Genomic DNA, 25,209 nt, shown 5'->3' with positions numbered 1-25,209 from the left:
TTTTGTTTAAAACAACAGTTTGCATCTGAAAGAAATTTTTGCTTAGAACTTGAGTTTATTTATTTAACTTTTTCTAAAATCTGTTGCAAAGCTTGGGGTAAAGATCATCCAAGAACTGTGTTATCCTATGATGTAGTTTATTCTACTGTGAATTTCTGGAATTTCAGAGACAAGGTACAATTTATCACAGCTTATCTTTGGTGTCCATCTTTATTCTGGTCTGTCAATATTGCAAATTGTGGGTTACTGCCATGTCTCTATATCCCAGAGCTACATACATAATTTATATCCCTTTGCATCTAGTTAAGCATTGCAGGGTTTTGTCACAACTGTTCCACCCCAGATTCCTCTTCTGAAACACACTCTTGTCGTCGCAGTATCCCTAAGCCTGTCTAGCCTGTGCCTTTGCAGGCAGAGTGCACATAAGCAGTGCTCTCATGTGATAGCTTATGACACCCAGCAAGTCACTGAAATATCTTGGTAAGATCAAAATTTCTTTTGTCCCTCTTAGCTCCACTCTCTCTTCAAATGGCTCGCTTTTTTTAAGAAAGCTTTTTTTCATTCTAGAGGTCAAAACATGCTCTGCAATCTACCGCCTCGGTATTTGTCTCCTTTCCTTTGGTGATGGTGGCTCATGTTGATTGTCCTTGCTTCCCATTCTCCTTTGATTACTGTTGGTTTTACTTTTTTTCTCCTATGTGACTGCGTCTTAGCAAGATGCCTTGTGATTTTGGGCAACACTTGGTCATTTGGCAACATCCTCTCCCCCCATACCACAGATTAAAATGCAAAACATGCATTGTAGGTTGGTGGGTTTTGGTTGGGTTTTTCCTCCTTGGGCAGCATCTGGATTGTGTTGCTGAATACTCTTCTAGTATTTGTAGTCTAGCATGTATCAAGACTAATATGGGCTAAACAGATATGAAAAATCTAAAAAAACCCAACCAAATATGTGGAATTGGTAGGCAGAAACTGGTTTTGATCCAAATAACTCCCTGATATTTTTTACATGTGGGAAGAATGTGTCTGCCCTTCTTGGCAACAAATGGAATGTATTTTAATGATTTATTTTGTATTAATTACTCGCAGTGTGCTTTCCTGTATTGGGTGCTATGGAACAATAGTTGCATCACCAGAGGCATAGTAAGAGAAGTTTTGCAACCGTAACAGTACATTTACTTTGACATTCATCTAGCATTCAAAAAGCAAAAAGCTTCTTCCTCCTTCCATTTTGTACGTTCCCCCCTTGCCCTCCTCCCCCAAGCTAGCAACTCCACACTTAGCTATAATGATTTTAAAGACAGTATATCAGTAAATGGAATACTGTATGTCTCATTTGACTTCTGAGAAAAATGGTGCTTTCATGTCTGCATGATTGTGTATAATTTATTTCTAGACAACACTTGAATTTTAATCACAAGAATACTGCGATAAACCTTATCCAAGGGTTTTATATAGAAGTGAATAGGAGACCAGCTGGCTTGGTTTCAGTGTATGCCACATCTCTCTCCCTTTTTTTGTTCTCTGTTTTCTGCCTTATATCGTTTCCTCTACTTGCTTCTCTGCCTGCAGAAACCACAAGGTTGTTATGTAGAAGAGGAATCCTCTGAGACTGCCTTTTTGTGTTTATCATTACTGAAGCAAGTATTCCCTAGTGAAGGAAGCTCCCTGTGACTTTTTTTTAGCAAGGCCTCTCTGAGCAGTATATAGCAGGACCTGCTGGGTATGTCTTAGTGTTTTCTTTTTATCTTTCTGACTGTCTAGGTCTTGCTCAGTCTTGAATTGAAAACACAGGAAAGGCTGGATGTTCTCTTATTGATAGACTATCCTACTGGTTTGTAAACATCATCTGTTGTGCAGAACAGATAAGCCACCAACTGACTCCATTCTTGTTGTCAAAGAGCACTGAGACATGTCTGTGGCGTGGAGTTCTGTCTAGTGTCTTGCAGACTTACCAGGGACTGGGGATTTAAATACAGGCAATTTGCTGAAATAATCAGTATCATCTCCTGTGACTATGTCCTGAGGTTGTATGTGTGTCCACTTTGGCTTTGCTTACACAGGGGCAGCTGGTCTTTGCTGACATGAATGGGATTTCCATGGTTGCTGAGTTGGTTGCATGGGATTTAGACATGTAAGCCTGAAGGTTGTGGAAAATAATGCACCGTGAGCTTGTCTCTTTTTCATTCAATGTGTTCATTGAACATTTTTAGATTCGCAAAATCTGTTTAATCCAGCCTTTTAGGACTTTGGTGTTAGCACATAAAAATGGATGTAGAGCTGAAGAACCACTTAACACATGGTACTCAGTACACCTCAGTTTTTGCTAGCAAATAGGATAGAATGTGTCCTGGTGGTAGGGTGAAAGGTGTTGGTAAGTGATCCAGAAAAAAAACACTGTTCTTGTTCTTCCTACATGAAACGGTTCCCAGATTCCCTATTGCCATTTTCAGTAGGGAAGAATGTTTTGTTTTTTTTTTTCTTTTTTTTTTTTTTTCATCTCTTTGTGCCTCCACAAGTGACAAACCAGAAGTAAGCTGCCTTTGCTTTGCAGATGTCATAATACATGGAAGTCAGTAATAGTTTCCTGTCTTCTGATCAAGCTTTGTTTTATCATTAGGAGTGAGTAAGGTTTATTGCAGTTATGGCAAAGTTGACTTTCTTCTACCTTGTTCCCACTGAAATAAATTATCAGTTGACACTGGACTTACTGACTGTCTTGAGCATGTATCTCAGGAGCACTGTTTTTTTTAACTAGACATGAATAAGAGAAGAAATAAACAGTGTAACTTTTCTTTCCCTCTGCAGAGTTGACCCCTGAGGAGAAAGCCATGAAGATTGCTAAAGCTATGCGTAAGCAGTCATCAGAGGTAAAAGAGAAATGGGAGAACCTAAATGCCAGTGCCAGTATCTGGCAGAAGCAAGTGGACAAAGCATTAGAAAAACTGAAAGACCTTCAGTGTGCCATGGATGACCTCGATGCTGACTTGAAGGAGGCTGAAAACGTGAGGAATGGCTGGAAACCTGTGGGAGACTTACTCATAGATTCATTACCAGATCACATTGAGAAAACTACAGTAAGTGTGGAACTACTGGGAAGTATTTAGCTTGTGTGAAAGTCAGGCCCCTCCATTCTACTACACCTAGTCAAGATAGATATGTATGTATGCACTGTATACTTAAATTCTTATGTTATATTATGTTATTTTATATATAATATATATATATTATGTTATATTAAATTATCTCAAAGTCCAGTACTGTGCCACATTGACTGTGTCAGCTGTGATTGTAAGCACATATGATCGACAAGCTACAGATGTTTACAGAATGTAACATTCATTAAATGAAAAAAATTGTGTTCTAGGATTTAACTATTTTCCTCCTAGAAGTACTGTCTAATCTACAGTTAGGCCATGAGTGTGTTTGGAGATTTGCCCAGGCACTGGAGTATGAGCAAGCTGAGTGAGTAATCATCCCTGCAGTTGACAGTAGACTCTCCTCCTTCTTGTAGTGGTGAGCTGTCAGATCTGTTTGGCCATCATGTATAGCTTTCTTCTTAGAAGAACATTTAGAGCTCTTTCAGTCATGCAGAAGTATATACATAGTTTGAATTTCCATTCCTTAACTTCCACAAACTTCACATTTCTATTGTCTATTTTGGCTCCTGTAAATGAAAATTTGTATTTACTTTTACTTTAACCTGGCTTCTCTTCAGTATTATTTCAAAGTAAAGAAGACAATACTACCATATATGTTCTCATGGGCATACCAGTTCTTGCAGCCAGGGTTCATGGCCACCCATGGCATGGTACCCCAAGGCATGGCTGCTCATGATGGGCAGTAGACATGCCCTGCTTAGCTGCCTGGGTTGGGTAGGGACCCAGTAATGCAGAGGTCCCCAGAGAAGGGATATCTTCTGATAACTAACATTGTCCAGGAAAGCTGACTGGAAAAAGCACAGTGCTTGGAGGGAGGGAGTGCCTGAATATCAGGGATCCCAGTAAAACATGTGGATATGTACATGTAGGTAAAGAAAATTGCTGTTTCAGGCAAATTTAGCAGTTACCACCAAGCTTCTGTTTCACAAATACAACTTTTCTTAAGCTCAAGAATGAATATGGCAAAACATTAGAGCATCCTGGGGTCATGTACCTGACTATCCATGTCTTCAGCACGGGATGTTGGTGTTAGAATGAAGGGCCATGGATTGCAACCAGTTTTCTGCAAATACTCTATGTATACGCAGCCTGTAGATACATATAAAGTTAACAGAGGGCTGCATCATTTCACATATATCCATGTAAGCGTTCTCATTCTCCAAATTTTGTTGTTACTTTCAGGTTTAATGGAACCAAAATGTTTAAAACAAAGGAAGTCAAAGCTGATTTATATCCAGACTGCTGTCGATCTGAGTAATGCATCTCCTCCTCCCCCTCTTACATTTTAATATAGATAGTAAAGGAAGCAATAAAATGCTGATGCTGAGTAACTCTTTGTTCTCTTGTTAAGAAGTCATTTGTCATATCTTAATGGCTTTTTCCATAAAGAAGAGTAAAGCAAAGCCTTTTAGATTTTCATTGCTGTGGAAAAACTGAAACATCTGCTGAAGTAATAGGGTCTCAGCTGCCTGTCCAGAAGCCCAACCTCTCTTTCTTGCCAGTAGGTTCCTTCTGTTTCTGGGCCTGATGAGAGGAATTTCGAAGGGAGGTGAATAATTGAATTGTCCAAAGACAATAATTTTTCCAGTTTTTTGGCTTGTTTCATTATGTTTAATCAAGCCGTTTATACCATTGAACAATTAACTGCTCACAGCAAGAAAGACGTTTGATGCATCTCTTCAACTGTAACTAAAGCTTATACCAATTTTGTCTTAATAATCTATTTAGTTCCATTTGATTCAATAAACCTTTTTCTTCTTTGCAATCATTGTAATAGTATTATTCTACAGTTCTAATCAGGTAAAACATTGAACTCCTTTTCCTTAGAAGATACATTCCATCATGGTTTGCTAATTCAATAATAGTTTTTTAATTGATTTTTTGTCAGCTGCTTAATACTGGAAAACTGTAGTTACTTAACACATTTTTTTCTTAAGATCACTTGACGGGCTGTATATTGCTGAAGATCCTGATAAAGCATTGTGTCTTTGGTTTTGGAAAGAAAAGCTCTAAAAATTATAAAAAAATTATTTATATTGTTTTAGAGGCACAATTTGGATATGGGCATTTGAGTAAATTTCATACTGTTTTTTCTCTAAAGATGGATATGAAGGACTTAATAAGAATACTGAAGTGAGTGAACTTTATTTGCTGGAGAACTGAGCTGCATCCGTTGTTTAGCATAAGCTGCCATGCTGGGCAAGTCAGCACCATATTGAGTTTATGGTGGTTTTTGTGCTGCTCAGTCTGTTGAATGTAAATGTATGCTTCTTACTCTTTTAGGCTTTTAGAGAAGAAGTGGCACCCATCAACTTGAAAGTTAAAACAGTGAATGATTTGTCCAGTCAGCTGTCTCCACTTGACCTTTATCCATCATTAAAGATGTCTCGTCAACTGGATGATCTTAATATGCGGTGGAAACTTTTACAGGTATTCTTCTGAACGTGTAGAGTAGGTGTGGGGGGAGGGATGCTTCTCACTCTGCCCCTCTCCGCTGCCCCTCTCTGCTTGCCCTCCCATGCATTATTGCCATTTGTTCATTCTTTCTATCTTTAAGGTGTTACTCTAATGATACCAAGGCAACAAAGGGAGCTGTCTTTCCTTCTGTAGCTTGACCAAAAGCTTTTCCTTTCAGGCTGTCTCAGCAGCGTACACACTCAGGGGATTGAATTAATCTCTGGAGACTAGCGGGGAACTACTGCTGCGTGCTTTTTGTGTCTTGTAGCAGTGCTCTTACTGCATAGATATTGTTACTGAAAACTGGTGTACATATTTCTGTTGTTGTTATGTTCTGTATGTATTTCCAGCTCATGTGAAACCTGTTTTATTTTGGTTTTGAATGTACCGTTTCTGCAGGGAATTTCACTTAAAGTGACTCAAGTATTAGTAGAGCTATAACAACATGTGAGCAATAGCACATTTAGCATTATAAACCAGAAGAGGATATGCTGTGAGAGAGATTCATATTGCTTAGTTAAGATTATTGTGCTTAAATGGTCTGAGAAAGGTAAATCAGTGTGCCTGATTACAGTTCAAACTCATGCGCAGTTCCACAGTGAATGATTTAATGACTTCTCTTATATCAGTTAAAAGTTCATTTATAAATTTTTGAATTTTCTCACTCTTGTTTTTGGTAAGAAATACTTAATGTGAGTCAGCTGCTATTTATTTCTTTATCTGCCTTCTAAGGGTGATACTAAGTGTCTGAAAGAATTGGGGGAAGGATGGAGAATCCATCACCTCTCTAGATAAGGGTAGTGGGACTGAATTTTTAAAACCTGGACATCAGTTTCTAGGCTGGCAGTTTTGAATCAGTTGCTCCTGAGAAGCCAAAACCATGTGTCATATGACACTTTATTTTCCTGATATAATTTGGTACTGAGTTTGTGTGTGTGTGTGTGTGTGTGTTCTCAAATTAAGTTAACCAAGCAGCCAAACTGCTGCTGGGTGTACCAGTGCAGTTTCAATTAATAAACTGGGGGAAGTCATGTCAGTCAGCAAAGCAGTGTCTTCCAAAATAGTTCCGTGCTGGAAAGGCAGATGTAAGATCAATACAGTCAGAGACCTTTTGACTATGGAAATTTGGACAGTGGAAGGGTTGGGAGGAGGTCAAAAACTTCAGCAGTCGGCTATAGACACCTTGAAACTACAGTTGTTCATTATTGATCTGTAGTACTCACATGAGAACACTGCAAGATATGAACATGACTTTCATCAAGAAAATGAAAGAAAAAAAGTAGCCTTGAATAGCTGGATGTGAAATAAGTGCTGTGATACCCAGACAAATTTATTTAACTAAAAATGAATGTAAACAAATGTTTTTATTATCATGGCCCTGGTGTTACAAAGTAAATGCAATGTAAGTTTTTTGTATGTGTGTTTATGTGTAGGTGTCAATAGAGGATCGCCTTAAACAGTTACAGGATGCACACAGAGATTTTGGGCCTGCATCACAGCACTTTCTTTCCAGTAAGTTCTTTGAATTAATAGATGCATGTGAGAGAACTATACTTTCTCAAACACTGACTGTTCTTTACTCCAGGTTTCCCAATGGCTTGAGGAACAGAAACTTCCTCTTCGGTGTTGTTATCTACCTCCCTGTTTTTGTAGGGGTGTTTCATCTTCATAACTCCACTGACATTCTCACTGGTGTGCTTCCCACTGCAATATCTTGCTGAGTTATGGTTGCGTCCCTAGTTGCTTTACCCTTTGCCCTCCATTTGCCACAAGGTCTGACCTGTGGCTGTTCCAGAATCTTTGCATTCATAACCACACCTTCTCATCCCCTGCTACCTCTTTACTCAGTTTCCTTTTCTTCTGCACTTGCTGAGATGACACAAAGGAAGAGCTGCCTGGATATATTATTTTTAAAGGCTTCATGTCATACATTTCTGGAACTTCAAATAAAGGGTGGGGAAGGCAAACCTGCATCACTTCCTCTTGAGACCCATCCTTGCATCTTTCTCTATTAGTGAGAATTTTAGAGATTTAAGACCATGTATGTCCCATACACCAAGAGGGCAAAAGTAGATGGCTTTTGATACCTCATTTTCATTTGACTTATTTATTACAGATAGATAGGTTGCGATATCAAGGTCCATGTTGATTTTTTCCGACATTCTGGCCTCATGATACAAACTGTTAACCCAATCAGCATTTCAGTTTTTAACTGAGGGCTTCAATAATAAAATTTTTGCAGGAGTTGAGAAGTGAACATAAAAATGAACAGCTCTGTCCCAGAGATTTTTCAAGTGATGTATGCTACTGTATAGCTAAAAAGCTAATGTAATTTATAACAATAAATAAATCTTGGTTTCTTCTTACATTATGTGACAATTGTGTTCTTATTTTAAAGTGACAACTAGTTTTTCAGTAAACATCATGGTAAATAAGATTCAGTGTATTTAAAATATTACAGCTGTTATGCAAAGTAACAGTTTGCTGAGCCACTTTGTGCTTTTTTTAAATTGACAGAAGAAACAACTTTAAAAGTGCATGCTTTTTGGGGTTTATTTTTTATTTTACACCCCATTAGAAGTATTGTGTAGTGTTACCACAGTCCTTCAAATCTCAAATTTGTAACCTTGACAGCACATGTGTAATAATTTGCTAAAAAGAATATAGATAGAGTGATACCTTTGGCACTGTTGAAAAATGCTAGATTAACTGGGACAGTAGTCAGTCTAGTCTGTGTAATTAAAACAAAGTAGGAAGCAATGTAGAGAAGATGCAGTTTCCTCCTGCTTCAGCTGGTTTGAGAACTTCCAGACTGCACTACTGTGTCATTGTTAAGGCTGTTCACCTCTCTTCACCTGGTCCAATGCAAATGTTCAGGTGACTGATCTGGGGGAAAAAAAAAAAAAAAAAAAAAAAATCGGTGAGAGTTTACGTGTAAAACAAGGAAGCCTGTCAGGTAAGGTTGACTGGTTTTGTTTGCCTTGACCTGGATTATCTCCTTGGTTTGATTTACAGCATGCCACAACAAATAGTTGCATTCGCAAGACTGAGTGGTGAACTGGCTTTGTTGCTGGATAAAGCATTCACAGAATTATGTCCAAAGAGACTATGTGGTGCCTCGCCAGCATGCCTCAGCCTTGCCTAGGGCATCTTCTCCAGGCTTAAGGGGACACATTCGATTCGTGTTACAAACAAAAGTCAAGAAGGGAAAGTTTCCAGAATACATGTTGGTAGATACTGCAGAGAGCTATAGCCAAGTGCCACAGTGCTGCAAAACCAAATAATATGCAGTTATCCATTTAAATCATTTGTTGAAAAGAAACAACCTCTATCCCCACAAAAACTACAGCAAAAACTTGTTTAAAAAAACAAACTGTTTTAGGAGCTTGAACTAGACAGTTACAGAACTTAATACCTACAACTTTATATAAAGTCTGTTAAATGAAAGCCAGAGTCAGTAACTTCAAAAGGAAAGTAATAAAAAAATCATTAAATCTGGAAAAATTAAGGTTTTATCCTGACAGGTTGAACTAGTGCATATTCTAAATCAAATTTTTCGAACCTTTTTAGCAGCCATAAATGACTTCTAACTGTGAGGAACAAGTAGAGTGGTAGCCTCAGTAAAATAATCGCAAACTCCTAAAATGGAGATTATGATTATGTCTTGTGCAGATCTTTATCTCTAAAGTTATGCTTCTGAATTAGAGGGGAGGTTTTTAGCTGTGCTTATATGACAGCAGCTAATTTCAGTTTACCTCACTTATGTGTTACTCTTCCAAATCCTAACAAGAGACCATAGCTTGCCATCACATCGTTTTCAGATGACTAGCTCCCAGTTGTCATTTAATCAGTAATTTGTACTAGCAAAATATCTATTTCTACCTTGTTCTTCAGATACATAGAATCGTAGAATAGCCTGGGTTGGGAGGAAACTCAAAATATCATGTGGTCCAACATTTCACGGGAAGGGGACCCTAGATGAGATTATCTAGCACCCTCATTCCAGCCCCCTTAATCCAGTGATTTCATCTTTGTGGTGGCTAGTAACATTTCTCTACTAAAAAGGCACAGTGCATCTTTTAATACTTCTGTTGGAGTTCTTGGAACACCAATTACATGGATTCATCCAGACCATCTCTAAGAAAGTGCTTTGGAATATTTTTGAAGACTAGCAAACAGTATGACATTGGCCCTTCCTAAAATGTCCTGCAGTAGGAGGCTGAGGTAAAGCAGTATCAGTAGACCATCTGATCCATACAATCTGATGCCTCTCTTTGCTGAGCTATTTTTCACTTCCCATCAGTGGTATGCAGAATTTGATTGCTCTTTTTTTCAGTACTTTTGAGAGGGAAAGTGAGCTCCTTGCAAGTTAGTGACTGATGAGTAAATTTTATGTATCCCTAATACAAATATAGATGAAGAGTACTTATAATCCACTATTTTTGAAAAAAAAAAAAAAAAGTTTCGTTGTCTCCTGCCTTTAGAAACAGTAATTTGTTTTTTCTGTAATTTTATTTTCTAAAGCCCACAATCCACTCCTCTCTATTATGTTTCTTATATGTTTTCTCATAAGAATCCATGAACATCCACAGAGCGCTGACTCCACCTGTTTCCTAACAAATAACCTAGGTCTTCAAGTGGCCTGCTCAAAGCATCTCTGAGTGGTGTCCAGGCTTACTAATGTCTGCAGGCCTGCTAGTGCATGCCAGAATCGATAACTACTCTGTTCAGTTTTCATCAAGAAACTGATTTTTAAAAAAGGAATGGGAATTTCATTTTGCAGTTTCATGCAGCAGAGAATTGGCAAAGTTTTGAGAAAGCTTGTTCCCAACTAAATAGAGTATGACTTAGTGCATACTAATTAACAGTTTAATTTATTACATTGTTTAGTCCCTGTCTGTGTCAGTGCAGGATATCTATAGTCTGTCATAACACATAAATCGTACCTAAGTAAATTGTGGCCAGGTTTTTATTCTTAGTTAGCTGACATAAATAGTGTAGTAGTACTGGAGCCACCATAGGTGCCAAATTGCAACTCTAAAGAATGAAACTCTAAAACTGATGGCCACCTTCACCTATGTGGTTGATTTTTTTTTTCTTTTTTTTTTAACTTATGAATGGTTAAGGATTATTTTTTAGTTACGTACCTCTGTTTGACCATTTAGCCTTTACTAAGTTTTTCTTTAACAGGTAACTACCTACCTCTTTATTGCAAATGTTATTTTCTTCTTTAAATAGTGATAAGGAATTTTCTCTATTTTTTCCAGTGAATAATATGGTTTACTTCATTCCTGTAGTCTACCAAATATTCTTTCCATTTAATCTGTCTTCCAGTACATTAATGTTTTTTAAATTATAAGTCATGAACTTTTGTGTGGTCCAGGAAGAGGTCACAGCTATTAAACCACTCAGGGAACAGCCAGCTGAGAGCAGGGCAAGATGTGTCTCTGCAGCAGCACCAGCCTGTGGGGCTTATGTGGCTTGTGAATCTTTGCTGCAGCCTTGAGAGTTCTTAAGGGAAGGAGAGTTACTTTCAAATGGATTTTTTTTCTTCCAAAGAGAGATGAGCTCTAAAGTGGGCCATGCTCGCAGAAAATTACATTAATTGAGAGTTTAATTACTTGAAATCCAATGTGGATCAAAGCTGTCTCATTTTACCAGATTTTCAAACAGGGGTGTTAGTACCTAAGAGTAAGCACTCTATATTGGAAGTATTAACATATGTGTACAGTATAAATTCATCCCATTGTGATTATCAGTTATTCCTACCTGTTCTTTCAGTATCTGCTTCTACAGAAAATCTAGTGAAGTGAGTTTCTTCTATGATGAAAGCCTAATTAACCAGGCGCTAGTCTGGGAATTTCTGGTAGGACATAGATGTGCTTATGGTTCTTCAGTAACTAACTACTTTTAAGTTGTGCACCAGCAGTCCTGTTATGCTGAACACTTTTGCCCCTTTCATCTCCTGGGATCTTCAGATAATCAGGGTTGTAGTGCCATGTATAGCTTCGTGCCTTATGCAACTCAGTGTGCAGAAGGCTTCTTGATGTTATGGATATTTGTTGATGTATCAGAGTTACAAAAATTCTGCAGATTACCACTATTCAGCAAGGGGTACAAAGACAGGTTTTAATACCTTTTTGCTGGTCAAACAGTGTTAATCAACATTAATTTGAGTTGCAAATAGGAGCTAAGTGGTGTAACTAATAAAAATAAGGTTGATATTTCTCCTTGTTCTCCTGCAGAGCATTAATTAATAGTAGTGGAAGCATTTATTTTCCAATCTTAAACTGATAGTAATTCTACAGAGGTAGGAAAAACACTGTTTCCATTTTCCCTGGATGGATAGCTTTCTTGCTCACAATTTATTATCCTTCTTTGAAGTAGAATCACCACATTTGTTTTATTTCCAGCTTGACATCAAATAGATGCCTCAGATCACCTTGATTGATTGCCATAGTCTTCTCCAGCTGATTTTCTAATTGCTGAAAGTTGTCTGGGAAATTTTAATTGTTCCCCTTTAATTTATTATAACTGTTTTAATTGTAAAATAAGTAACATATAGTTGGATATTTTTATTTGGTAGGTGCTTTCTAATAATTACCTTCTCTTTGTTTCTCAGCCTCAGTACAGTTTCCGTGGCAGAGATCTGTTTCACATAACAAAGTACCCTATTATATCAAGTAAGTTTGACTTGATTCTTTTTTCCTTAAGCATAAGGGAGGGTCTTATCAACATAACCTGGCAGAAAAACATAGGTACTAGGCACTAACTAGAAATGTTGTCAAGAGTTTATCTACATAGTGTTATGCTGTGTATACTATATTTTCATATTTATTACTTTGCATACTGTATAATTTACAAATATGTAAAAATAAATCAATGACCAAACCTAACTAAAAACCCCACTCAAACAGATAGGAAACAGCAGAGATGCTCCAGCGGAATACAATTTTAGTATTCAAACAAGGCTTGTTGTTATTTGTGTGGCTCATCCAGAGTATAAACTGTAGAGTAAGGGGAAAGAAGCTGAATACATAATGTACTTAAAAATGCAAAGTTTGTAACCGAGAGCAGAACAGTGGTGGCTAATGCCCATAGAGCCCATTCATCATTTTGTGCAAAATTCCTTTGGAAATAAGACACATGTTGACTGTTCTTCTGTTGTTTTCTTTACTTTATGGAAGTTTTTATAGTGCTTGATATTAAGGCAAATTTGACATTGATGTAAATACTAAGAAAAATTGTTCAAATACCTTGGTTACCAAGAGGAATGGTGGAGATACTTATTTTAAAAATAATGAGAAATAGCTATGGAGGTGTGGAGATTCTGATGTGTTCTACTCAAAGCATTCTTTGACATGGGTTTTCTCATTCCATCAGCATTTATTTATGTGCTGTTTGCCAGTAGTTTAAAGGTCAAAGATTACAGCTTTGAGAGAAGGATAGCTTTTTGCCAGAGCGGTAAATGAAATTTTAAGAAGGTGTGGTGTATAGTAAGCTAGACCCAGAGTATTTCATTTTAGGCTGAAGGAAATCTGGGTAAAAATCTTACCAGTTTGAAAAAAAGTAGGTTTTTAAGTCTGTAGGATGACTATTAATTGGGCCTACAGATAATTCATTCTATTGTAAAAGAACATCAGTGAGGACTTTGTACTATTGCATATTGCTCTGTCATAAATCTGAGAGCCAAATTTTGTGCTTCAAACAATTAATGAGTGCATGAGAGCTTTGAAAAGCAGGTAATTGTAAATCAGTGTCGATCAAACCTGTTGTCATCCTTCTTGAGGTGTGACGGTTGTTTCTAAACTGTGATATGAAGATTAATTTTTTTCAAGGGTCTGAGTAGGTAACTGGAAAAACAAAAAGCCTGCTGCAAAGATCCTTGAAATGTCTATAAAAGCATTTGTAGCTCTGTGGAAAAGTTTTTTTAGGAGGAAACAGAAAGCTGTGACAGGGGTTCCTCCCTCAGCTCTGAGTGGAAAAGAAGAGGGCAGAGGTTAGATGTGGAGGCACACTGACTGCCCAGACTCAGACAGCAGTACAATTAAAATGATCACATCTACAGTAGTAATTCAAAGAAAACACCGAAGTGTTAAACTACAGAGAGCAAGAGGAAAACTACCCTGAGGCAGTTCTTTTTTTTCTCTTGTGGGTATGTCATTAGTGGGTGTTGTGAAAGATGGCAATTGGTGTTGTTGCTTTAACTGATCAGAACTGGTAGCTGAAGTTCGGAGTGTTTACGGGGTGTGAGGTGACCTGCAGAGAGGTCTCTGGGGTTTCCCAGTATGAGTTGGAGGATATAGATAGCATGGATAATTCCTACCACCGCAACAGATGGGACAGACTAAGATTGGAGCTTCTGATGTGTGCTGAGCAAAGCAAAAATTTTTAAGTTGAATATTTCATATACATATTCTTTTTTCATAATACAGTTTTTGATTTTCTGGGCATCTCTGTTGCTCCACCTCAGCCAGAGTTCATTTTTTTGGAAATCTTTTTTTATCATTCAGAAGAAAGTAATTCTTTCCAGTGTGCACACTAGGTGGAATCCTGCAAGCACACAACTTGATGGCAAAGTAGCCACGGATATTGTGGACTTGCTCTGATAGCTGTTGGCTGCCTGGGAGCTAGATTGGGGAATGAAGCCAGGCTGGACTTAGAAACAAACCAGCATCTCTCAGAAATTGTTTTCATGCTTTTGCACAGGAAGTTTGATAAAGGAGAAGAAATGTAGGGCAAGTTCTCTGAGGGGTCGAGGTCTTTATAGAAGCAGAAACCACTGGTTGATTTTGAGGATACTGTTAATGAAGTCAACAGAATTAACTACTGCATCTCAAAGATGGAGTGGAAAAGAAATAGAAGAGAGCTGATTCTGAACTTCATTTGCTTTGGTATGATCAGACTGGAGAGTATTCCTAGCTTTAAATATTCTTTTAAATCTTCATCTATTCCATAATTGCAGATACAGTTTAAAGAAAAGACGGAAACAATGCTGACACAAAAGCTTATTTGATTGGAGTGAGCTTTTGTAATACAATTCAAGAGAACAGTCAACATGATTTAATCGTGGTTGTTTATGCCGAAATTCTGGGAAAAAGGCAGATTAACAATTTTCTTTTTTGTTTAATTGTACTAACATCTTTGAGATGCCTTTGATGTAAAACACAACATGATTAGAAGGAACAGTTACGATGAGTCTCAATAACTCCATCATTTGAGAGCAATTATATTTACTGTCCTTGCAGCAAGACTTGTAAGTTCAGAGAAGAGATTTAAGGTACCAGTTGTTAATTTTATAGGATAAGGAAGAAAAACAGTAGAACAAAGAGAATAAAAGTATGATTCAGTGATTGGTGGCTGAAAAATTAGAATTTTTAAAGATTCATTTTGAAAGGGAAATAAATGCTAATTGAAGTCAGGCTACTTTAAATCTGAACAAGAACATACACTCTTCTTAGACAACTATAAATTCATACTTTTACTTCATTTTGATTGCTTTTTGTGAGTGTCCTTGAATGAGAAATGTAAAATATTCAGAAAGTGACATAGCTGCAGATGATGATGTAGTTGTATCTCTTAAGATGCAAAAAAAATTACTGCACTCTTCACAGTTTTATTGCACATGGAGAATGGAGTGTAAAAAAAAATTAGGGAACTACAGCTGAGAAGGCAGGAGGGTAGCAATGAATCTGTAAGGAGAATGTCAGAATGATGCAAGAGGTCTGTATTTTCAGATGAGCAGCATTTACTCTGTTTGTTTCCTGACGCCAGAGGTAACTTGCGTTTACACACATAAGAGAGAAGTGTCTCAGCAAAAGAGTTTATTTTCCCCACCCCAATTACTAATGGTTGGCATGTCTGCCCTTTTTGAGGTTGTATTTAATCAGGTAACAGAAGCACACAAAAGATTAAAAAGCCAGTGTACAAACTCCTCTGCCCCATAAATTCAGACAGTGGCAGTCTGGGTTTGGGGCATTTTGGAAAGGAATGACTGTTCTACTTGGCTTGAAGAAGGATTTATAGTTCATTGTGCCCAGGTTTATCAAGGTGTGTGCACCCTGGGCTATGGCAGATAATTGGTTGAACTGAACATACACACGTGATTTAGCCTGTTTCTTTTCTCCCCTTACTTGTCTTACTATGTAAAACAAGTTTGCCAAATGGCTTTGCCTCTGATGTGATTTTATTTAGTCCTTTTTGCCTCCTGTTTGATTCTTCTCTTAATGACAATTGATAGAAGTTTTTGTATTTCTGTAGTATTCTCTGTTGGAGTAGAATTCAATCAGTGAAAAACTGAATTTATAAAATCTTGATGCTGTTAAAAAAACCTTAGCATTTCATACTTTATAAAATAGAATGGGACTAATGAGCAGTATGGAGGTGGATACAGCACAGCAGGCACAATATTTACTAATGCACTTTTGGTAATAAAAGTGTGAAGTTTTGACAAAATCTTTGGCAAACGCCATTGAATACATATTTCATGGGTTGGTTTGCAAAGGTTTGAGATTTAATAAGGAGAGTTTTCTACTGTTCATTTATAACTTTGAATCACACAAATAAGACATGCTTGGCCTCTATAATGGAAAATTAAAAAAAAAAAGCCTATATTACATAGCACCAGTAAAAATATTCTAAAGAGAAACAGAAAAATAAAGCTGACATTATGTATGATCGTTAAACATCTTTGAGGAAAACACGATGAACAGAAAGGAATATGCAGAAAACATAATTACCTTGGCGTTTCTCACTGTTGTTCTTTTAACTGTAATTTAAGTGTTCTTCAGCTGCATACCTTTCATTGCTATAAATTATTAGATATTTGTACTGTGCAGAAGAAACAAAAGGGTAATACAGAAAGAGTCACAGTGAGTTTAATCTCATGCAGGGGGAGCATTACATAGAGAGCTCAATTTCTTGGTGTAATCATTAAATTCATCAATATCAAACTCCACAGTCACCCTGGTTACTCTTCTGTAATCCTGCAAAGAGGCTGGCATCACCAACATCTTAAAAATCCCATTTTATCACCTCCTATATCAGATTCAACTTTATGGGGGATGGGAATAAGAGGCTTTCTGCTTCTCTGTATCTTTCAAGTCTCTTTAGGAAGTCTTTCTTGATGCTTGGCCTGTGTGGGGAAGAAGGGGAATACTAATGGAACTGGAAAACATAACTTTTTTTTTCTTATTCTAGTTATATCCATAATCCCATTCTTATAAGTATTAAGAAGCATTTCCCTTAGAAGGGACAATAAAATAGGATTTACAGAAATAGATAATACATGTTTCAGGTTTTGAGAGTTCTTCAATTACCGGTTCCTATGCTGGTATTTGTTTTCCATTAAAGAAACGCAGTAGTACATTTCTCTGGAGGGATTTCAAAATATCTGCTTATAAATTGCTCCACTAACTTCTAATATACATTATCCTTGAACAGAGGCAGATTGCTGATGTTTTTGGGTAATGCTATTACAAACCAGTATTTTCTAATGGGCTAAAAAAACCACCCAAACAAACAAACAAACAAAAACCAAACCAGTATCTAGATAAAACACCATGACACGTTTGTAAAGTGGGGATGTTGTTACAGCATTTGAAATTTGGCAAGGGCAGCAAAACTACAGTTCCGAGTGCTGTTGATTCATTAGTGATCAGTAAAGATCCTGATTTCAGGTACTGTTTTGTGCAAATGACTAAAAAGCTACTTAACACAATGCCAGAGAACTGTTTCAGTGTCTGGTCTCATGGTGGTTGCCAGTGATTATCAACATATAGGCCTTGTCTGTGCTAAGAAATGATAAAGCCCCCACAAATCTTTCTCTAGTTTTCTTTCTTGTAGACAAAAAGCTGAAAAAGAACAAATAAAATTTTTTTTCAGAACTCCATGGGTAGCTTGAAACACCTGGAGATGTACAACTTACTCCATTCATTTCAGGACTGTTCACTTATTTCTAGAGTTCATAAGTTAAATGACATGCTAACTGTTTCTCAGCTCTTTATTTACAACCAGGAAGTGTCTTTAACATGGATTATCTTTGCCAATTATAATTAGAAAGCTGCCAGCAAACATAATGGAGGAAAACCAGATTGTAATGATAAATATCATTTAAATTCTAGAATACTTCATTAATATGTAGTTCTAAAAATTTGGAATATTTTATGGTTATAATGTTTATTTTTAGTGAAATTTACACAAATGCATTTAGACTTTTGAAACTACACCGTTTTCTTATGTATCTGTTCATGGATGTATGTTTTGTTGCATGACTTACTGTGTCAGTAAGTTTAGGCAGAAGAGACTTAGGAGACTTTTACTCTGAATAACTCAGTCTTTTGATACTAACCAAAATAATAATACTGAATTAATTCTTTTGGGGGTCAGTCAGTGAAATGCTTTTAATTCTTCCTTGACTGAACCATGTGTGAAGATGTAACATGTTCACACCACTTGTGTTACTGCCCTGTAGACCAGCTCGATTCTGTCCTAGCAGAAATCCCTTCTTACGCCACCCACTGCACAGAATGAAGTCTTGTAACCTGGGCTCCTGTCGTAAAGTTCTTTTTATCCAGTGCAGTCTACATACAAGATAAATAATGAGCTAAAGTGAAGCATTGTTCAGTTTCACTCAGTAAATATTGGCTCATTCTGCAAGTAGTTCTTCCTGAAGTTAGTAGCGTGCTTGTCAGAAAAGGTGCTCCTTGACTCAAGTGTCACTGTGACCTGGGACAGAACTGCCACAGTAGTTAGAGCAGAGAAATCTACAGTCTTCCTCTCTGTTTAGTTAAATGCTTGGTTTGAGTCCTTTCAGAAGTTCAGTGAGATGACTAAAAATTATAAACTTCTCATGTATTTTCAGAAGTTGTCATGTAAAATTCATTTTTTGTCATCTAACTTCAGCATCATTCCAAATTTAGATTTCCATTAGCTTCTCTGCAGGCTTAGTTTTCCATCATTGGGAGTTACAGATTGTTTTCTATAGAAAAATACAGAAAATGGCATTTCTTCACATTCTTAGCAGATAGTTGCTAGCAGGGCTGAATTTTCTGAAGACTTCCTGTTGTGTCTCTGTGGTAAAAACAATCCGTCCTTTTCTACCTAATTGCCTTCTGAGTCTTACCAGAAGTTACAGCCTCCAGAGGAATCAAGTTGAAGCTCTCTTTGTGATGTAGTAAAATCATTTTGCCTGGAAGATAAGTGAAGCACTTCTGTGATTGAATTGCATATTGCTTTAGTTGCTTCCTTTGTTTTAAGCAACTTTTAAAATTAGCAGTTCCTGGTCCTTTGCTCTAAGGATGACATCTTTCACATATACATATACAATACAAAGAACATGTGTAATATTTGTTCACCAGTTTCCTTGTTCTTGTAGGTCTGATGTCTTGTATGCTATTTGTGTTTACTGAGCAAGGTATTGGAAAAGCAGGGGAACATCCAAGTCTGCATTTCCCCGTGAGCAATAACTGGCAGGCAATAGTAACTACTGCAATTCATATTTTAGAATAGGTTGCTATGTCATGAACTTGCATAAAAAGGAGCTACAAGATCCTGGTCAGAAAGATCTCCCCCAGTTTCATCACATCTGTTTCATCTATTATAGACCATGCAGTACTGTAAAGTTTCTGAGCGCTTTTCTCAGTGCTTGATCTGTTTGTGTTAGTCTTAACATCAATAACACAAAAGCTACCGTAGCTACAGCAGACAAAGATGGATCTTATTTCAAAGAGCTGCTTTACAAACCAAATCACCAGAAAGCACTTTATCTTGCATGCCTCCTGTTCGGAGCGCCTAATAAAATGACTCCTTTCTCTGACAGTTTTATCTGTAGCATAGTAAGGTTATCTGCACACCAATTTTTTTCTTCCTGTGAAAATCAATTTGTGTCCACATAGAAGTCTCTGCGTATTATGAAATTGTTGTCAAACAAAACTTTGCATTAATAAATGTCACTGTTGAGAGTGATTCCTCCCCTCTTTCCCCATTCTTTATAGCTTTTTTTTAAATTTACAGTCACTTTTTTCCTCATGTCTGTTCAGAGTAGCCTGGCTTTGGTGTCTTCTGTCTTAAATGAAACCCATCCATGGAATATATTCGGTTGTGGTAGCAGCACTGCCATGGCAGTGGAGTTGCTGCCTCCTTTGACCTGAATGGACCGTTGAGCTGGTGATTCACTCACTCTGAGCCCACTCATCTTCTCTGCTGGGTTGGTGTATGGGATTGCTCAGCTGTTACGAATGGTTTCTTGCTAGGTGTTTTGGGATGGGGCTGACACAGTCGTGTTCACCTTGTATAGTCATTTAGAGGTCGTCAGGTAGTGCTGAATTTTAGGTAATTATAGACAAGCCTGGGTGAAGGGATTCCCTCACCTTTTTTCAGTTCCACCAGATAATGTTCATTGGGCTTCCTTTCTCACATAATCTATGTGGCATACCAAAAAAAAAAAAAAGAGTGATAGGTTTTTAAAACCCATTAGTCTATACACAGTCTAGCACAAATGTATCTCTCTTTCAAATAAAAATAGAAACATAAAAATATTTTCTGGTCGTTGTTAGGTATAAATTTCATGTTCTGTGTTGTTTTGTAAAGAGAAGATTTAGCTGTTCAGGTATTTACTGCATTAAATGGAGAAATAAGGTGATAGTGCAGGATACAGGGATTTGGCATATCTCCACTTTTTTATGCTTCTTGTTAAGCACACGCAAAATAGAAAAGAAAACATGGCATGTTGTCATGATTGGAGTGCTTTTTAGTCTTTCAGATAAAGCTGCTGCTGAAACTATGTACTTAAAGCATAGAATTTCAATAATGAAACTGTTGTTTGTTCTTAAATCTTAGTTTGATTTAAAGAAAAAGTTTGGTAAGATGAGCACTTATTCATTGCATATGGGTTTATAAATTACTTAGAAGCTGGAATCTAAATTGCAATTAAATCTGCCCACATCCTAATTAAGCATTACAGATGCATACTGGAGTATATCAGTATATTGGGGTGGGGGGTGTAGGGGGAAGCAAGGGTTCATCCGATTATTTAACTGGGTTTTTTTCTTCTTTTAAAATAAATTTTAAAAAAAGTATCTGGATCTAGCAAAATTTAACAATTTATTACAAGAAAAGAATTTTAAATCAACTTCTGTTCTTGATCGGTTGTTGCTTGTGTAGAGAGGAATTTGCTGCAAATAAAACTTTGCGCTTCTGCTGTGCTTCCCAGGTAAGACTCTTGCAGCACCCCATGAGTAGTAAGGAGATTGCTTCATGGAAACATATTTTTTAATGCCAGAAAATAGTGAACTGAGAAATAAAGGTCTCAATTTATCAAAGTTTTTACCATCAAAGCTAATATTGAAATGAGAGTTTCTAAGACAATAAACAGAATTTGGCTTGGCTAAATTGCATGTTGTTTCCTTCAGTGTTTCCACTAATAGTTCAGCATTTAAAATTGTGAAATGTATTTTTGTATATACATATAAAGTTTATGTCACAGTACTGCCACCTACCTTTACTTTTAACATGGACATTTGAAAGTGTTTTAGTTAAGTCTTTTCTCAGAAAATCCTAAGAAATCCTTTTCACTTATGATGTTGGCAGTGAAATCAACAGTCTTGGTCAGGGATTTGGGGGGGGGTTTCTGTTTGTTGGTGGGTTTGGTTTTTTGGGGGTGTGGTTCTTGGTCAGGCAGTTTGAGGTGAAGCAATGCCCTTCAAACAAAGTTTATTGAACTGATCACATATTGGATCAATTTCTGTGAGCGGTTGCAATGGGTTTTTTCAACAGAAATCAATTCTGAATGGTCAACATGATAACGATGGCATCCTGCTTAACATGATAGTGCAGATATTTGGCAGCTTCAGGACTAGTTTTGAGGTTAAGTAAGTTGATTGGTATGAACCATTATATTATATTTTCTGTTCCTATTTACTGAAGCAGTACATGTTCTTCATTCTAATATATTGTAGGTTTTTTTATACCAAGGTTTTTAAGAATGCGGGACAGTCAGTTGCCTTTACCTTGGCACAGCACCAAACCCAGATACATCCTTTTTTGTTGTCTTCATAATGATTTATTGGTGTGCTCCTTCCAGGGAAACATAATTGTCAAGCTACTTGTTTTTGAAATTACTTTTCTGGACAAAAATAAACATCATGTAATTTTAAAAGTGTCCTTCTAGAAACTGCAAAACCACTGATTTAGATACTGGTATGCCTTAGCTTTGGAATTCAGCCTTGACCGCCTAATTTGGAATTTGAAACATGAAGGCAATTCATGAGATAATATTATCAAACTGAAACCAAATAAAAGTTTCAATTCAGGAAAATGTGTTCAGATGTAGAGATGTACTTCAGTGTTCTGAACTGGGAAGGGTTTACTATAGCGTTTCAAAGTCAGTCAGGGTCTAGCAGAAGATGTTACGATCACGTTGTATAAATCTTGTTTAAATGTGATCATGTGCAGGCCTTCTCCCTCTTTTCAGTTCTCTACTAGGGAATAATCACAAAGAGGGGAAAACAATATTTATGCCTACTGTATTAATAGGAAATACATATATTGTCTGTGAACTTCCATGAAAACCACCTCACAAATTTGTGATGGTGCCAGGTATACAAATGAGACCCATGGCAGAGAGTTAAGCCTAACGATAGGGAGAAGCTGACTGTGGAGACCTAGACTAGTCTTAAAGCTGGAAAAGTTCTGCCATTCTATGGAATGTAAAGTGGGGATCATATCCCCTCTACAGAGACCCAATGCATGAACTTTACACTAGTGTATCTTGAAGGGTAATGTAAAGAGCGCCCTGAGCACTCACTTTGGAGCCTGCATCCCCTTTGTGGTACCTGTCCTGTTTCTGCAACTCTTTGGAGCAGACATCTTCTATCCCACTGTTTTGTACCACCTGGCATAAAAGGGTTCATTCTTGACTGGTTTCTAAATTAAAAAAAAAATAAAAATCAGTGATGATAAATTATTATGCACCCACTGAGATACAGCTGGTTATATATACCAACTGAAGATACATTCCACCACATTTAATGTTAAAGTGACATTTAAAGTAATTATTTACAACCAAGTATACCCATATGTAAAAAAAATAAATGTGTGCACATTAACAATTTTTGAATGGAAACAAAAGTGAAATAAGTTATATTCTTTGCTCATTAATGTTAGATTTGCTAACCTAGCATAATTTTATTTTCATAATTAACTTTTAAAGGGAGTGCTATGATCTTTTTAATGTAAATTCTCTAATTAATTTTCTTTCAAATTTAATTCAAATGTAAATACTTTGTGAGTCAAGAATATGCAATCATTCCAGCAATTAATATTGATAAATACAAGTAAAATGTGACTTGTAGAAGTGGTGATTTCAGTAGATCTGACACGTTTTGACCCCTATGGCTGCATACTTGAAACCTTGGTGAATTGAAACAGCAGCGCTAAATGGTGGGTTAAGTGATGCTGCCTATTAAATTTCTGTTCTGTGAGCACTAGTGTAGAATACACCCCCCTAAATGAACACACCTGTTGATCTGGTGTGTGACCAGTGTGTGATCAGGCTTTCCATTAAATGTGTTACAGGTAAAGCTTAAAATCATTGTATGTGTTCTGATACATTCAGATATGCAATGAGGCTTGAAATAAAACCTCTATGTTTTTTATTTTTTAAGTGTTTTTTCAAATATTTTTATTGGGCTACAGCAGCAGAAAATTTTGCATTTTAACCTTATTAGTGTGCCTGTTACCTGCAAGGTCAGGTTTCAACTGATACAGTCACACTTAGAATCAAGGGTAAATATTGTTAAATGTGGGTGGGCCATTGTCTGTCTAACTTTATGATTAAAAAATCAAGGAGCTGAGTGGCACAGATCATTCAGTTTAATTAAAGAGCTGAGGAATTTCTCACCACTAAACACAGAAAATCAGAATATCTTTGGGGTTTTGTTCTTTGGAAGTGTGTATGTGTGTTGCCTGAAACTTTGATTACCTCATTCTTTTTTAGTCATGAGACACAGACAACCTGTTGGGATCATCCTAAAATGACTGATCTCTTCCAGTCCTTAGGTGAGTGCATTTCTTAAAATAAACCATTATGTGTTGTTCGTTCCATGAGCAAAAGCTGCATTTATATGCTGACCACATCCAAGTTGCCGTGCACTGTGTGTAACAGAGCATTTCCCACTTTGCAGTGATATACTCTTTGCACGAAACCTACTGCCTTGGTCACGTCATGTGTACTGCCTTTCAGTAGTATTAATTCTGAACGATATGTTCTGAGTCTATGCTTTAATGCATTATCTTGTTTATTTTAAATCCACAAGGGGTTGTCCAATGATGCAGGCTGTCTGCATGTTTAAAGCAGGATGCTGGTCTTCAGGGAACTAATTTTTGCAATAAATCAGAACATCTATGCTTTCAGTAAAGGGTAGACCAAGTTATGGTACATCTAGTTCAACATGCCATGCTTTTTTCACGTTTGCTGTGAAATCTCTCTTTTTAAGGAACAAAAGGATAAAATGCTGTTAAGTGAGGAAAAATGTTACTATACCCATCAATTTCTAAAATAGAATTTATGGCTATCTGACTGTCCCGTACAAAGCACTGTTTCCAAAGTTGTGGCATAGAAATTATAGCTTAAACCTGCTTAAATTATAAACCTAAATTATAGCTTTTTCTCTGTTACTGTGACCTTTGCAGCCCTCTTTCTTGTACATTGTCTGATGGAGTGGTAAATTATTTGAGATACTGTATTTGAGCACTTGTCTGGAAACTACTTAACACTCCATAATATGTTTGTAAAATGGCATTATATATGTATTACAACGTAATATATATTACGTAATATATATATGTGCCAATATAGTGTCAGAATTTCTGGTGTGCCAATCTCTGAAGGCCTGAACTGTCAGAGTCAGGAGGCTTTCTCTGCAGATGGATTGTACTGAGGTCTCAACTTCTCAGTTTGTTTTATTTGTTCTTATATATCTCATTAATTCATTGCAGAGAAGTGAAGGGATATCAGACTTTTTTCCAAACTGAAAATTTATATGTAAAGGAAACTTACGAACTCTATTTTTAGGGCTGCTCATAATTCTGTTCTGCCGTTTCAGCTGACTTGAACAACGTACGCTTCTCTGCCTACCGTACAGCCATCAAAATCCGAAGACTGCAAAAAGCACTGTGCTGTGAGTTTGGCCTTTGAGACAAAATGTTTCTCTACAGTACTTGGGAAAGGAGGGTCAGCTTAAGTTTGACAACATTCATGTTTAACAAGGAACCAGATACATCCTTGACAGATTGTTGACCAATAAAATGGCGGGGATAGCTGCCAATAGTATGTGTCATTATTGCAAATAAAATCAATTAATGAAAAAAAGGGTGCAGCAGGTAAGTTGAAATGGTATGCCCACTAAGAATACTTTGAGAAGTGATAGGAAAAGAAATATTAGACCTCTTTACTATCACATATTGTTCCTGATACAAGCTGATACAAAGTGTGAAATTATGTGAGCTAAAATCATGACCCTTGACACAAACTTGGGTATTTTGTTATATTTTAGAGAGTTGGATTCCTTTTTCTGTGTTTGCTGCTGCTAGA

At 36.9% G+C, this 25,209-nt stretch overlaps 1 protein-coding gene across 5 annotated transcripts in view; it reads left to right on the top strand.

Annotated features, from left to right (window-relative positions):
• UTRN (utrophin) overlaps positions 1-25,209 on the top strand; it is a 383,489-nt gene that overhangs the window by 291,661 nt on the left and 66,619 nt on the right. For all 5 annotated transcript variants that reach the window (XM_026844327.1, XM_026844325.1, XM_026844323.1 and 2 more), the window contains 6 exons: positions 2,809-3,077; positions 5,445-5,591; positions 7,052-7,130; positions 12,241-12,301; positions 23,614-23,675; positions 24,722-24,796. In XM_026844327.1, the coding sequence (XP_026700128.1) occupies positions 2,809-3,077; positions 5,445-5,591; positions 7,052-7,130; positions 12,241-12,301; positions 23,614-23,675; positions 24,722-24,796 (693 nt within the window). The remainder of the gene's footprint in view (positions 1-2,808; positions 3,078-5,444; positions 5,592-7,051; positions 7,131-12,240; positions 12,302-23,613; positions 23,676-24,721; positions 24,797-25,209) is intronic.

Source organism: Athene cunicularia (genome assembly GCF_003259725.1).
Source record: "Athene cunicularia isolate RWA chromosome 3 unlocalized genomic scaffold, athCun1 chr3_part1, whole genome shotgun sequence".
NCBI classification, from domain to species: domain Eukaryota; kingdom Metazoa; phylum Chordata; class Aves; order Strigiformes; family Strigidae; genus Athene; species Athene cunicularia.
This window is presented reverse-complemented; position numbering and strand designations above follow the sequence as displayed.